At 41.2% G+C, this 16,183-nt stretch overlaps 1 protein-coding gene and 1 pseudogene across 2 annotated transcripts; both read right to left on the reverse strand.

Moving 5' to 3' along the window:
* Positions 1–351: 351 nt before the first annotated feature.
* Positions 352–5,135, reverse strand: LOC148699791 (pentatricopeptide repeat-containing protein At2g29760, chloroplastic pseudogene; annotated as a pseudogene). Its single transcript, XR_015974116.2, has one exon. The product of XR_015974116.2 is annotated as a pentatricopeptide repeat-containing protein At2g29760, chloroplastic pseudogene (transcript).
* A 2,019-nt stretch (positions 5,136–7,154) lies between these two features.
* Positions 7,155–16,144, reverse strand: LOC103716881 (dolichyl-diphosphooligosaccharide--protein glycosyltransferase subunit STT3B). Its single transcript, XM_008805072.6, has 6 exons — positions 14,967–16,144; positions 13,957–14,493; positions 11,829–12,283; positions 11,532–11,654; positions 10,180–10,239; positions 7,155–7,613 (listed from the first exon to the last, which is right to left on the reverse strand). Exons 1-6 carry the CDS (start codon positions 15,861–15,863, stop codon positions 7,484–7,486), a joined length of 2,202 nt encoding a protein of 733 aa, XP_008803294.1. The 5' UTR covers positions 15,864–16,144; the 3' UTR covers positions 7,155–7,483.
* Between the last annotated feature and the right edge of the window lie 39 nt (positions 16,145–16,183).

Raw genomic sequence — 16,183 nt, forward strand, 5'->3', positions numbered from 1 at the left:
TCGACCTTTCAAAAATCAAGGAGAAAATTAAGATAAATAAGAATGTTCAATTTATCATTGTATTTTGGTGTCTTATATTAGTAAAAAAAATTAAAACAACCGCAGAAGTTTAAAGATAGGAAGCCATAGAAGAATACACCAGTTGCAGCAACAATAGCTAGCACCATTAACATTTTGCCAATCATTTATTGTACGAGTCCCAAATAAATCATGAATTTCACAAACCATTGAAAATAAGATATGTGGTTCATTCAATTTTTCAGACTAATGCAAGAAATCATTTATGTCATGGAAAAAGTTGCAAGTTGCATGAAGATCAAGAGAACATTGCTAAGGTGCTTTGAAACATTCTTTTTCTTTTTATTTTTAAGTGGCAAATAGCAGGTTCATGCCATGTCAAGCTGGAGATATTTTTAATGGATTGCAGATTCTTTGCATGTAAAGTTCAAGAGAGAGAGTAACATTGAAGTGGAGAAATGAGCATTGAGATATTCTAGGCACTACATGGTCCGTAGGATATTGATTGTCAAAAACATTGCCAAATTATCCTAAAACAACTGAACATGTCATTTACGAGCAACAGCATCTCCTATGTAAATAAATGGCGTAGCGGGAACTATTGATGCAATACAGTGTCTGTTTCATTCTCATTGATTTTTTGTTATAAACAAACATAACTAAAAACTATGACGTCAAAAACTTTTGGCTCGATCTGTGGACATATGACAATAAGCTCGTGACCTTAAAAAACAGATAGATGTATGTATGTATGCCTCTCTCTAGACACATCAAGAGAAAAATTAAGAAAGCATCTATCCAGACAAGGCATGTTATTCCTGGTCTTTTAATAACATATAAATCAAGTTTTGTGATTTAATTCATCAAACTCATCAACAGATCAAGCCCTAAGGCAAACAAAGTCATGAGTTTGATTTCTTATAGCCAAGATAGCAATTCAAGTAATGATGCAGAGAACTTAGAAATGCAAAGAGAGAAGCCATTGAGCAAATCAGCTATCATTGAAGATATGAACCTACAATTTCATCTTACAGAGCAAGCAAACAAATTTAAGAAGACTGATATAAGTTAACAGTCAAAACCAATCCTTCTTTACCCCAAGAAAAGGTCATTTTAATAAGTTTTCTTTAAAAAAAGATCCTCATGATATCAACTAAGAGTAAAATTTATCTCAAAAAATCAATCAAGAATAACATACAATATACTATCTCAATAGGTAAACTGGAAACAAGAAAGTTGCAGTAAGTTTTCATTAGAGGCATGTAGAAGGAGCATTCATAAATTTCAGTTGCACAGGACACATGAATTCTAGTTGATGCTACCATCACAGCTGGTTCACAGCGTATATGACTAGCAAAATATGTGTTTCAACTATAAGCAATTTCAGAAACTTCATGTACAGGCGATATATTCTGGAATCGAGGTTTTGGTAACTCACATGATCATTTACACAGTACTCTTCTGCTTAATTTGATAAAATACATTGCATGCCAAAAGTTTTGCACTTTAAAAGGAAAATAAACCAATGTTGCTTTTGAAAATATTCTATTTTTCCATAATGCATTCACTCACTAAAATATCATGCCTGGACATTTGAGTTCAGGACTTGATGAAATTGGTATGCATGCCATGAGACAACATTGAGTAGCATGGCAATGCACAGAGCAGCAAAACAGAATATGACATGCCATGCATTGGTCTTAACTCTGAAGCCTTGGAATATGGTGTATTCACCACTTTAATTTTGTTTATCTTGACTGACTGTTGCTAGCCTTTCTCATCTCTTTCTGGTGTAAGCGGACCTCCTGCAGAAAACATGAAAACATGAAGGAACTTAGGTGATTGTTTGCAACTCAAGAAGATCCATTCAATGCTAACGTCTGTCAGGTCTTCTAGCTGATATGCTCAAGCAATTCAAGAGTACTCCAGTTGGTTCACATCCTCTTCACCCTTCACCCAATGCACTATTCCAGAAGAAAAATGAGTGGGCCATCACATCTTAGGATGAGATCACCATCCTATCTATGCTATGCACTTTGTAGAGTTGATATCATTAAAGATACCATCTCATATGATTCCAGCACATGACAGTTGCAAGCAAATGCCCAGAAATATTCATTTTCCACTTCAGTTTGTCCTGGCTCACTCTAGAAATCCACATAAATGCATCTGCTTATGATTCAGTGCCGCAAAAACTTACTATGTTATGAAAAATCCTAGCCACTTGCTCCTTTCTTACCGTCCACTGTTCACAGTTCACCTGAGTGAGTTCTGTCCCGGTCAAATCCATTATGTCATGGTCATTCTATTCATTTTTCAATTACATCCACTGTCTGGACAAAACAAAAGTTTCATCTGCTTGATTGGTCCCTTTTAAAAGATTTTTCTTCATAACCCCTTTTACGCTCAGATCAGAGATGTAATATGATGAAAGCTAGTAAAATTCCAAACATCATTGTCATCGTGCAGTCTGCGCACAACACATTGAACTCATCTGGATATCTATTTCATGCAACACAGAATGGATATCCTTGATCCTTGGATGTGAATTTACCCCCACGAGGAATTCATGAATCGTCCCATTCAGATCAAAATAACTCCATCCAGGCCGATTCTTGATCCCTCTATCTTTCATTTCCTTCCTGATTTCCAGAACTTCCCTCCACTTACCGGCAGCAGCAAACATACTTGATAGCTGAACATAAGCTCCACTGTGAGATGGATCCAACTCAAGGATCCTCTCCCCAACAAACTTTCCAAGTTCAGCACAGCCATGGACCCTACAAGCGCTTAAAAGAGCTCCCCAGGTAGCGACATCAGGTTCCACAGGGGATTCTCTGATGAACTCAAAGGCCTCGGTCAGAAGTCCTGCCTGTCCCATGAGATGGACCATACAAGAGCAATGCTCAGCTCGAACAGCAATTCCATAAACTCTGGTCATCTTATCAAAATACTCCTTTCCTTCTTTTAACCAACCAGCATGAGCACACGCTGACAAGACCCCGACAAAGGTCAAGCTGTTTGGTCTCGGACCATCTTTCAACATCTTGGAGAAGAGCTCAAGGCACTCAGAAGCTTTCCCATGAATGGCCAATCCCATTATCATCACATTCCACGACACTAAATTTTTCTTTACAATACTGTCAAACAATCCACAAGCCATCTCCAGGCAGCCACACTTGGCATACATGTCTACAAGGGCGGTGCTCAAAATAACATCCGATTGGAGTTTACTCTTGTCCAAGCTCACATGTATCTCTTGCCCGAAATCAAGAGCCCCCAAGTGTGCACAAGCAGCAATAGTACCAGTGATGGCTGCTTCATTGGGTGCAACACCTCTGTCACTCATCTCTCGATATACCATCAAAGCTTCCTTGAAGCAAAGATTTTGCACATAACCATTGATCAACAAACTCCAAGAGACTTCACTCTTCTTTGGAATCTGATCAAAGAGTCTCCTTGCAGCCACCATGTTGCCGCATCTAATATATCCGGCAACCATAGAGTTCCAAGATACAATATCTTTATCCACCATCCCATCAAACAACTTCCAAGCATCACCAATGCTCCCACACTTCCCATACATATCTATCAACGAATTAACCACATAAGTAGTGTACCGTATTCCAAGCTTGCAAGCTAAGCTCTCTACCTTCCTGCCCAAATTCAAATCCCCCAACTGAGCACATGCCGTGAAAACAGCAACAGCAGCAACGTCATCAGGTCTCACATTTGCTTCCACCATAAGAAGAAATAGTTCAACGGCCTCCTTGGCACAGCCGCTACGAACATATGCATTGATGAGCTCAGTCCAGGAGATCAAATCTCTTTCCGACAGTTCATCAAATACCGCACGGGCAGAATTGAGGGATCCACCAGCAATATAACCATGGATCAATGAATTCAGTACTAGAGCATCAGACTGAAATCCTAAGGCTAGCAATTGTGCATGAATTCCCACTAAGAAGTGCATATTTTTAAGTTTAGAGCATGACTTGATGACAAAGGAGAAGGCGATGCCATTTGGCTTGGCGCCTCTCTTCAAAAGTTCGTTGTAGAGGGCGATGGTTCGTATTGGGTCTTGGGAACGGGCTTGGGCTCGAAGAAGGCAATTCCAGGAGAAGGTGTCGGGGGATTGGATTCGGTGGAAGAGGAGGCGGGCATAGGTGGGGTCGGGAGGGGTTGCGAGGGAGCAGAGGTGGAGGATTTTGGTGGAGGTCTGGTCGTGTTGGAGAGAGAGGCCGGCGACGATGATATGAGCGTGGGTTTGCTTGAGTTGAGCCATGGTGGTGCAGGCCTGGAGAAGCGAAGGGAGGCATGGGTTCATGGGGAGTATATATCTGGCCAAGTGTTTGGCCATGACGGAGAGGAGAAGAGGGGTCGGTTTCTTGGTATCAAGGGGAAGGAGGATCCGATCTCGAGATAGAGAGCGCGAGAGTTGATGCAGTCAGGATAGAATCACCACCACTAAATGTTTAGCTTTGAAAAAACAAGATTTTTTTTGAAAATTAATTCAACGCTCTCCAGCTCCCTCCCCCATCGTGGTCCTCCTCCGCCACCTACTCAACCACTTTAAAGAGCAGTCGGAGTTTCTCCCTCCTTTCCGATCTCCACCACCTCAACCTATTCAACACATCTTCAATGGCAGAGAAAGCGGGAAGCGGAGCACTCGATCGCTCCAACCTACGAAGGAAAGGAAAGGAAGCGACTCCACAACGACTTCGGCTCCTCCTCCTCCTTCGTCGTCAACGACGGCGAGATCGCGTCCGCCTACCGCCAGCTGCCGCCTTTCGTTCTCAACCGACAATTTCCATGCAACCGCGCTCTGCCTCCGGTGCTCAATCGCCGGGCTGAGAAGAGAGAAAAAAGAAGGAAAGAAACAGATGGTTCCTTTTCTTCTCTGTCTCTTCTCCTCATAATTCCCTGCAATTTTTCCCCTCTGATCATTTTGTATGGGGGTCTGGGACCTGGCTTTGCATGGTAGAAATTACTCGCCATTGATGGAGAGGGATACGTGAAAATCTTTTATTCTGTTTGCTGGGGGAATAAGATTTTTCTCCTCGACACGAATGCCCCCAAGAAGCCGCACAATCGCCGACCCTGAACAGCCGAAGTCGGCGTCCGACCTCGGAACGCCCGACCTCAAGATATTCGACCTAGAAAAATCTTGATGCTCAAGGTCTACCCTTGTCAGCCACCTACTACGGCCGTACTTCTCCGAGGTCCAACTGAGGACCATATCCTGCCACTGCTTCAGCATTTATTGCGCATGGCCGCTGCAACCCTCCGGTTCACTCTACAATTAATATGGATCTCCGGCTTACTCGACCATTAATGCGGATCTCCGGCTTACTCGACAATTAATGCGGATCTCCGGCTTACTCCACAATTAATGCGCATGGCTCCTGACATCTACGGATCCTCGGCTCTCCACGGCAAGTTAGCCCAGCAGAGTCTAGTCAACCATGATAAGTCTCCGATCTCGGCCATACCTCCGACACCGATGCAATAATTCGCCTGGCAGCGCCCCAATTCAGGTCGTACGACGACCTCACCGCCGACATCGATGTAATAATTCGCCTGACCGTGCGCCGACCTGGACAACATGCCAAGCCGTACTACGGCCTCGCCCCGTTACATCACAGGTACACCGACCCCCGCCTATAAAAGGGAACCTTGGCTTCTCAGGCGGGGGGGGGGGGGGGGGGAAATTACACGCTCTACTAACACTTTATCTCCTCTTCAACACTATTTGCCCCCTCCCTGACTTGAGCGTCGGAGGGCCGGCGCCGGAAGACCCGGCCACCGGCTTGTTTGCAGGCACACCAAACGGAGGACGCCGCTCGCCGACGGATCGCCGCCCCGCCGTGAGGACCCCCAGCTCCCTCTCTCCAGCCACCCCAAGCGGAGGACGCCGCCCGCCGACTGGTCGCCGCCCCGCCGTGGTGACCCGCTGCTCCCTCTCACTCGACCGAAGATTGCCCCCGGGTCCAATTTCCAGCAACATTGTTTGTGTTTTATGCCTCGAGAAGTGAGTCGGGTTTTTTTTTTTTTTTTCTCTCTGAATTCCTCTGTCTCCTCTTTCCTTTGATCCTTTCCTTCTCGCCTTGGCGGCCATTGCAAAGGCGGGCATACATTTTACCATTTCATCTTCTCAACAAATTGGCCATGGCCATGGATATCATTTGCTTAAAGAAAAGCATATGTTTTATCTTCTTCTCCGTTTCTCTTTCTTCTTTGTACAAAAGGATGTCTATCTAATTTGACAAATGAGGAAGAATACTAAAATACCCATCGATTGGAACGGACGTCAATGAACGAGATGAACGCCGAGGAAGAGCATCTGGGGAGTAGATGAGGAAGATGGCAAAAAGGAAGAGGATCCCAGAGATGGTGGGAGTCTGTAAAAATCCTTGTAATTTTTTTTTCTGAATAGATATCAGATAACGGATAGAATAGTTTTCTTGGTAAAATAGAATTTTAATCTTCTATCAATGTCCATTAACAGCATAAATACGTTGATACAATAAATTAACCTTTAGGGTCTAATTGAAACTTAAAAATTTCAAGTAACCATTCAAAGCTACCCGGGGCCTAGCTCCATCACTGCACCCCCAACCCTCCAAAAAACCGGCCACCTTACAAAACGCCGGGGATACCCGGGGCATCTGAAGCCTTCAAAACCCAAGAATAGAAACAACCAACAAGAGCTCACTTCCATGGCAGAAAATTCAGATAACTGCACGGCCTGCAAGCTGCTCGGCAGACTAATACTATTTTTACATGCATGATTCCCTATTTTTATCCAACCTGTACCTCTCTCACACGCAGACCACGTCCTCTTACAAGGTGTCCATCAAAGATTGGCAATGTGCTGCTCACCACCTCTGACGATCCAAACAAGATTCTGAATGGAAATATCACTGCAGAATCTGTTCAGGAGGCCAAGTAATCCGTCATAAGAACCACCTTACATATTAAGCAAACCAAGAAATCTCTGTTACCAAAAAATTTGCATGAACACCAGTGTGATTTCTTAACGACTTGCTGACGTTTTAGAGTGCGCTTCAGATGCCATGAAATTTGCAGTGTGTCAAGTCCAGTTGCTGTGTATCAATAATTAATGCAAACATGGCTAAGAGATTCCAAAAAGATAGAATTGCTAGTTCTGTCAAAATTTACTTTGCAGCTAAAACATAAATAAAAGGGGTGGGGATGGGATGAAAAGCCTAGAACTCAAACTGACGGTATCCAGCCTCGGCATATTGAAATAACATGCTATTCTGTCACGCTCCAAGAAAAATCAACCCTCCTGCAAACAGAACCCCAACCAATGAAAACCCATGTTTTACATTACATGGGCTCACCTTCCACTGTATATAAGATCGTGCAATGTTCTGCAGATTGAGCACAGTGATTCATATCTGGGGTTCCTCTAATCTAAAAGGCAAGACGTTCAGAGACCTCACCACCTGTTTTTGGGTGGCTTGACTTTATATATCCGAACAATCCAGTTCGATGTTGTGAATGCCTCTTCCAAGTATTCAAGCTTGATATCTTTATTTCCAATTTCCACTCCTCTTGCTCGATCATACCTGCCAAAAATAAGTCTGAATTAAAACATGAAATCATAACTAAAGCAGCAAAATAAATTTACACTATGGATCCTAGCATCACATAGATGCAGCTACCCCAGCAAAAAACAATGTAAAACTAGTTCTGAACAGACAGTATAGCTAGAACATTTAATTGCACTGTCTGAACTGATGACTCTGAATATTGAGTGGAACTGCAGATTTTCTAAGAAACTTTAACAAGGAAGAAAAAAGTTGCTCTGATTTCAGTAATCGAGAACTGCATCATTACAATTTTTCCCAGTTGCATTTCAGATCCCAAGCCAAAATACTTACCAAATATTAATCACATGACTGTAACATTCTATGTCAATTTGCCAGCAGCCTAGAACAACAAACTTTAACATAGGACAATTTATCACCATCACTCACTCAGTGCAGAAAGCTATTCACAGGGAGGGTCACAATTAAAAGCAGGTTGCTTAACAAGAAAGTTTCAGAATTCCTGTGTATTTGGCTAATGTGAACTAAGTCGAAATATACGATAATAGATCAACATAACTGAAGAAACTTATCTTGAAGGATCCTCAACTTTTTATGAATTTAATAATTAAATATTCATATTTATTTTCATTATGTGAACTGGCTTAAATTACGGAAAAAGGCATTATACCAAAAAAAATCCATGTCAGACTTTGTGACCCTTAACTTTCATATTTAATTCATGAGTAAATTCTAATTAATCTTTCTAATTAAGTAAATTTGACTACAGGAAAATTGATGTGGGGCTCATCAGATTTCAGTAATAAAATAAATGAGATAACAATCAAAAATATCCTTTCCTAAATAATCTTTGGGCTTTCAACTTAACCTAAGCAGCATATTTGATAGTCTCAAGACTTCTTAAGAGAGAAACCTACAAAGATTATGCTACAAGTAAACAGAAAAACCGCAAATACTTATCCCCAAATTCGACAATAATACTTATAGCCTTAGGGTCTGTTTGGATATTCCTAGAGAATTGGGCTAAAAATTCTGTAGAAATCGGGCCTGTTGGTCCATCTAGCTTACATTTTTTAATAGTCTGTCCAAATTCAGCCTAGATCCTAGCCTTTGGGCTGCAGAAAAAAAAAAGACCTATGGAGGTCATTTTTTTTCTTCCCAGAGTTTAATTGTTATAGGGTCATGCTCAAATAGATGGCCTAGTCCACGAATCCTACAAGATTTTCAGCCTAATCCTGTAGGAATAGCCAAACAAGCCCTTAAATGTATACAGATACATACACATGCTTGCATTTTTTTAATAAAAAAATGTATGTATGCATATATCATAGACGATTTATACAAGCATGTGTGTGTATAGCCAGTCTAGAAATCCTAAAAAATGTTTGTCACAAGCAGCTACTTACGTGCTCGAGCAGAATCCATTGTCTAGGAAAGTGGTTGTCATAGGCCTATTAAATTCGCATGGATTTATAGGGGCAGCTTAACGCTAAAGCACCTGCCTAGATATAAAATCAATCTAATAACCACATCGATTAACCTAAACTGACATATCTAATAGCTTATATCTGTATAAGTTACACAAAGCTTAGTTAGTTTTAAGTACATAAACTACATAATTACTTATTAGACTCAAACCTAGTGCAACAAGACTTGTCTTTCTGTGCCTAAATGACTCCAAAGACGACATGAAGTCCTGATGTCGATCCTCTAAATCAGTGCAAAATTCTTGGCCAATAAATCTTCCAAATGTGAATTAGTAACTTTTGACCATATTGGTAAGTGTACTTAGATTAGTTTTATGAAAGATGCACTCATAATAAAATTGCATGCAAGAAATAAGCATTTCAGAATTTTTATTATCTGTTTACACAACTTAACGTATAATCAATGCAATTATTTTATGCTTGAGAAGAGGTGAACAATTCTCTTTCACATTTTGAAGCACCATTATAAGTAAAAACAGAATCATATATCATGACTTTACAAGAGTAACTGACATGGTCTGCTGTGCGGCACCGAGCCCCAGACGGGTTGCCTGGCACATCGGTTACCCGGCAGCACAGGTCGGTACGGCCCACGCCGTGCCATGCCATGCCCTGCCGGGCCTGTACCGACATAGTAGACGAGGCAGGAGAGGACGAACAGGAGAGAGGAAAAGAGAGAGAGAGAGAGGAGGGTGGCGGAGCGGAGCCCGAAGGAGCGTCCTCCGCATGGCTCACCGGCCTTCGTTGGCCCTCCGCCAGCCGATCTCCACCTCCCTCTCTCTTCCTTTCTCTCCCTCTTCCTCTCCCACCCCCGCTCGCTCTCTTTTCCTCTCTTTCCTTCTCCTTCTCCAGCTCCAGCAACAGGTTTCGTTTCCGTTGCCGGAGCCGTCCCGGTCCGCCGCCGGGATGGCTCGGTACGACCAGAACCATCCGATTCGGGACGGTTCCGCCGACCCTAATAATTGACAACATGCTAATTCATGAAAAAGTAAATTAATGGATGTAATATCTCCTTTGGAAGAGTAAATGACCAAACTATAGAATTAAATTGCATGGGTTTGATCAAAGACACGTAGGATGGAAGGCAAGTTACTTACCCAGTGGGTTTTCCATACTCTGTTGTCAGCTCCCCAAACCGATAATAAGAAAGCTTGTACCTGTCCATCACCAGATAAACTTATTTCAGGAAAAACTGGACATCAAACATAAACATAATAGATGTCTGAAATCTCATTTTTAGTACTCTCAGCATGATGAGTAAAAGAATTATTTTTCTTCTGCATCCCGATTCCCCACAGCACATTGCGTGGGATTGAAAGAACCTCTCATCCACCACCAAATCTAACTTCCTTGGCCTTATAAAAATATCCACATAGTCTGAGAATATTCACAAAGCATCCATAAAACCACAGAAGTACAACCACACATGCCTAAGAACATTGGATACACAAACTGCAATTGGCCTTGGCCATTCATCCTATATATCTCTTTTCCATTGGGATAACTCCAGTTCTTAAAAAGTTTATTGAATGAATGCAGTTTATCGAAAATGTAGAACTAAGAGATATTTCTAATGTGATAAAAAGAAGATAGTCTTTTACACCTTTCCCAATAAAATAAATGGTGTTTCAGATGCATATCAGCTGACACAATGTGCTTGAATTGACATCAGATGTAGTTATGTAAATGTGAAGAATGCTTGTAGGGATAGAAGCAAATATAGGCAAGCTAAGAAAAGAAAATAAGAAATTCAAGAAAAGAATAGAAACAGGTGTGGAATTTAATAGAATAAAATTAATTCTATCACAATATCATTAGTCTAAAAGGCCTGGATAAAACCCTCTATGTGGCATATATCCACTTCAAGGACTCCTAGCATAACTAAGATTTGGCTAACATATCACAAGAATTAGTATATAATCATAGCTAAAACTTTTACTTTTGACACCTAAGATAAATGATTTGACCAAGGGCTCTTTGTGACACTTTTGAATGCTGTATGACGATGACTAAAACCTCATGTAAAGTGATGGAAGGTGCCAGACTAAAAGCTTGCTGGTGCAACACATTTTTAAATATCGGTGAACCATCAGGTTGATTCTAGATCATATAGCTACTATAAAAAAAATCGAAATTGACATAATCAGAATTAGTTAAGAATTTATACAGCCATAGGATTTCTAAGCTCCCTTCCCCAAGTACAATGTTTAATTCTCAAAAGCAGTTTTCATGGTAAAATTTGTTTATTCAAAAGTTTATTTACTTTTCCCCATTCCCAGTAAGTAGATGTGATTGACCATGCTTCTTCTTTATTTAAATGGCCAACTACTTATTGTCTTAAAAAGAATGAATCAATCAGGCAGCATTAGAAGAAAATAAAAAAGAAAGTAGAACAAGGTTGGTTCATATTTCATCATTGAAATCTAATCAATGTGTGTGGAAAGCTTACATGAGACAGTTCAACATTTTTGGAGCCGCCCCTTTGTCAACGCGATACTCGCCATTCACAAGATAATCAGGTTCTTTTATCACAGGAAAAACTCCACCACCGATACGCACCATCCACAGAAATCTGTCACAGCATACAAAAAATCATCAGATAAGTAAACATGATCAAACAGGTAACTAAACTTAAAAGGTTACTGAATAAGCAGTTCATTGATGCATCTTTAGGAAACAGGCTTTGCCACTTTGCTAAACAATTAGAAGAATGCATGCAAATGTACTAGGTAAGTTAAACCCATACTTGTTAATATCATCAGAAGAATAGCCAGTAACACCACCAAATACAACAAGCACATAATCCACGTCCAGTGATTGCATTATCTCATATGCTTCATCCTCATATGATGACATTGCACGCCCAACAGTAGCAATGTGTGTATTATTCCAAGTATTATTGTCTACAATCACAGTTCTATTTCCCATGGCAGTGATCTGGTATCCATAGTCCCACCATGACATCACCTTGGCATCTGGAGGAGTATTTTGACGAAGCCAGAAATATGCCTCACGGTAATCATCAAATATAACTCTGCCACCATGAGCGCTCCTTGCAGCCAAGACAATAGAGGGCGAAGAATATGCCTCAGATGTGACCCAGGTGCAGTGTATAGCATATCTACCAAGCAAATAAAATGCACCAACAAGCAAAGCAATAGCAACATTTCTTTGGAAAGGCAAAGCTTGATCAAGTGATGCCTGCCAATTGAAAAAGTAGGAATTATCCTAATCAGATAAAACATCTTCCTTAACTGCAAAAGGTTTGTGAGGAAATATTGTAGTAGCACACCACATCTAAATTGTGAACTTTCAACATCAAGATGCTTCAAGAAGATAGTGATCCATCATCATATAATTATAGGTCTCGTCTCTAACAAGCATGCAACAAGCGCAAAGGATAGAAAATTTTGAGACAATGGCTCATCAAGTACTGCACCTCAAACTATATTTCTCAAAGATAATTTCAATGAGAAAATGTCAGCTTTAGGAATGCAATTTTCTAATTGATATCATTGTCCAAATCAATGTCTCAATCATTAAACTACCTCAAACTTGGAAATGTCAAGCTGCTATATTTACATGTTCAAACATGCTTCAAATTTATAAACTCGGTAAACAATGTACTTCTAAACTATAGCTTTAAAATTATATAACTAATGATACAAGAATGTTGATGTCAATATGCCAGCTCATGTTCTGTAGGAAAATATTTTTGTAAAAGAAGCTAGGATCTTGAAAAATTGAGATGGAACATCCATACATGTAAATGGTCCCTCCAGTAATACATGCCTGCACACATGTATTTGTAAGTCTACCTGCCAATCTAATATTCACATAAAAACATATGCCGGCGCATGTATATGTGCATAAATGAAAACGTGAGCACAGATTTACACATACACACTGTTTGTTCATAGGTTATCCCCTGTTCTGTGCCATCAAAGAATCAAAATGCATCTCCTTGTTGAGGTCTTTTTTGATCTCAGTAAACTTGAATCTATCTTTATTGCGATGACTACTTCCAGAAAAGCACTAATTTATAATTCAAGCATTATTTCCTAACATTTTGATTCATATAATGACCATGAATGGTATTAAAATTTTAGCAACCCTTGGCTACACTCGAGTAGATCTCCCATCAAATCCGGTCACATCTAGTTTGGATGAATGGAGTCCCATATTGATGATCCAAACTGCTAGATGTGATCTACTACCTCAAAATTACTTACATACCAAAAATCATGTGATTTGGAGATCCTTAGCCTATACATCAAATAGGCAAAAAAATTGGATAACCTAAATAATATTGAATCATATATACTTTTTTTGATCACTTGATGCATAGGATAGAAGTCTCCAAATCACATAATTTTTGATGTGTAAGTAGTTTAGAGATAGTAGATCGCATCCAACGGTTCCAATCATAGATATGAGACCCTCATTATCTAATATAGACCTGGCCAGATCTGAGTGGAAATCCACTCGAGTGTAGCCAAGTTTGGCTCTTAAAATTTTACATTATCTATGTATGCAACTTAAAATCCACTTTAGTACAACCATATCCCAATTTCATCAACTCAACATATTAGAAATGTCTTCATCTATCAATCCTTGGTTTGGAAAATACGTTCCAACTATCACTTTGGTATTTCTTCGACTATTTCACATAAATTAGTTATATATGCTCCATTCTAGTTTTTAAAAAATCTAAAATGTTGAAAAGTTTGAAAGAAGACGAACCATCATTACCGAGTTCTTAAATGCATTATTCATAAAAATAAAACCAAAACTAACCAGAAGATCATAAAGACAGTCACATGAGAAGAAGTTAGATTTTACAATATGTGCTTTTTTGTTTTGCAAGCCCTTACCTTAGCTGATGCCTTCAAGCTAGATATCCCTTTGGTGGAAAATGTCTGTGCAGCCTTGCTCTTTTTTCGTATCAATGTTGTCAGATTTTTTATTGTGGCAGAGAGAGCAATAGAACTAATAAGGCATACAGCAGGTGTGGCAACAAGAATTAACCGAACCATCACACCAGCAAAGTACATGCTTGTCAGGCCATACATAACTATGAATATCGTGGCATCTGACAGACGCTTAAAGCAGAAATAGAGTCCTGCTGGAAAGAGAAACAGAAGGATGTGGAAGTCAAACATGAATGATGACCATGCTGTCGGTTGATGCTCTGAAACAGATGCAATGATGGGTATATGATCCTTTGCATATGTCGGATCAAGCAGGGAGTAAAACCTTCCTGCCCAGGGAGAGATATAACCAGTTGCCATGCCAACTCCAAGAGCAAGAGCACCCACAATTATTGCAGATGTCAGAGTAATTCTCAAGAAGGAATGGAATAATTTAGGATCATTTATTATGTATTTCACCCAGTCTACAAAGTAAAAAACCTGAAAACAAGGATCATATGTTAGGCTCGCAAAGTGGCAATAAATTAAACGACTCGGGCATCTGCTAACTATTGTATGGCAGATAAAGCCTAACAGAAACTTCAATACATATACAATGAAGGGAAAAAAAAAATGTTTCATTGATCATCCACTGGTTTTCATAATGGACATCGTGCTGGATGATGTATTTAACATGATACAATGAATTTGACGATCAGAAGGCATTTTCATGTTTATTAGTTCATTTGAGTATGTTTTACTGAAAGACAACCATAAGCAGGTCACTATGAATTAGTCAAATATCAGTCACCATCTGTGCAGCTATATGTCACGATAGCCAACCACTTTTCTACAACTAATTATAGTTAAAAAAGGGACAAATGTTCTGTTTTTTTTTTTAAATCCCCTAATCAGAACCAAGTGAAAGAACAAACTATAACACGTAGAAACAAAGAAGGAAAGGAGGTGCAAACCTGCATCAAGAAAAACACACCCAAGGCGGCCATGTGCTCTCCGGACTGCACATGCTGGAATCCGACGAACCGGATCTGCATCGCGAGCAGCATCCCCAAAATATACATGCAATTATAAGCAACGTAAAGCCTCATCGAATACCTCCCCGTGATCAGCAGCACCAAAACATACAGCGGCACCAAGTTGATTATAAACACATACCCGCCCCACGCCGATACCATGTAGAAGTAACCGAACGCCGAGGCCAGGCCCCATGCCAGCGATCCCGTGTTCACAGCCTTCACAAAGAGGTAAAAGGTCAACAATAAGGCGAAGATGGCGACCCCCTCGTTATCGTAGGACCCGGCGACGGACCGGGAGATGTAACCGGGGCAGATGGCGATGAGGGCGGCGGCGGCGAGGCCGGCGCCGGCGTCCCAGATCTCCTTGCCGAAGAAGTAGGCAACAAGGGTGGTGTTGGAGGCGAAGAAGGGGGCCGTGAGGACGCAGACCTCGCGGATGTGCACGGCGAAGGTGAGAAAGCGGAGAGCGCGGTAGATGAGGGCGGCGGTGACCATGAGGCCGGGGAAGAGGGTGCCGCCGATGATCCGGCCAAGGGGGTACCAGCTCTCGGAGTCGAACCAGTTCCAAAACTCGTAGAAGCCGTTCTTGGTGAGGAAGAGGGTGGTCCGGTAGTTGAAGTAGGGGTCGAACTCGTGGATCATGGACTCGTAGCGGAGGACGCTGAAGAGGCGGACGGCGAAGGCGAGGACATAGATGAGGGCGAGGGCGGAGACGCGGATCAGGAGCTCCTGCTGTTTGGTTTTGAGCTTTAGGGCTTTCAGGGAAGGGAAAGGGGAGGAGGAAGGCGAGGCGAGGGGAGTGGGCTTGACGCCATTCTCGGCCTTGGCTCCCATGGAGAGATCGGGAGGGAAGGGAAGGGGAGGTGGGGGAATGGAGGAACCCTACAGTCTTGATCGGGAGAGAATTAGGGTTTCAGGGGTTCATTTAGGTTGGGAGAAGGGAGAGAGAGAAACCTAAATATTTTGATCCGGAGAAGGATTTTAATGATCCAATTTGGATCATGATCTCTGAAACTCAGATCGTCGCATTTGATATACTATATTTTAATTTTTTTTTTTTTTTTCTCAGAAACTGCCTACTCATTTCATAGAGTCCTAATATGAATAAAACCTGCAGAGCTCTGGGGAGAGAACTTTCCCCTGAGGTAACGGCT

The sequence above is a fragment of the Phoenix dactylifera genome, chromosome 16, assembly GCF_051530095.1.
Source record: "Phoenix dactylifera cultivar Ajwa chromosome 16, Ajwa_hap1_PhDact_Kaust_v1.1, whole genome shotgun sequence".
Taxonomy (NCBI): Eukaryota; Viridiplantae; Streptophyta; class Magnoliopsida; order Arecales; family Arecaceae; genus Phoenix; species Phoenix dactylifera.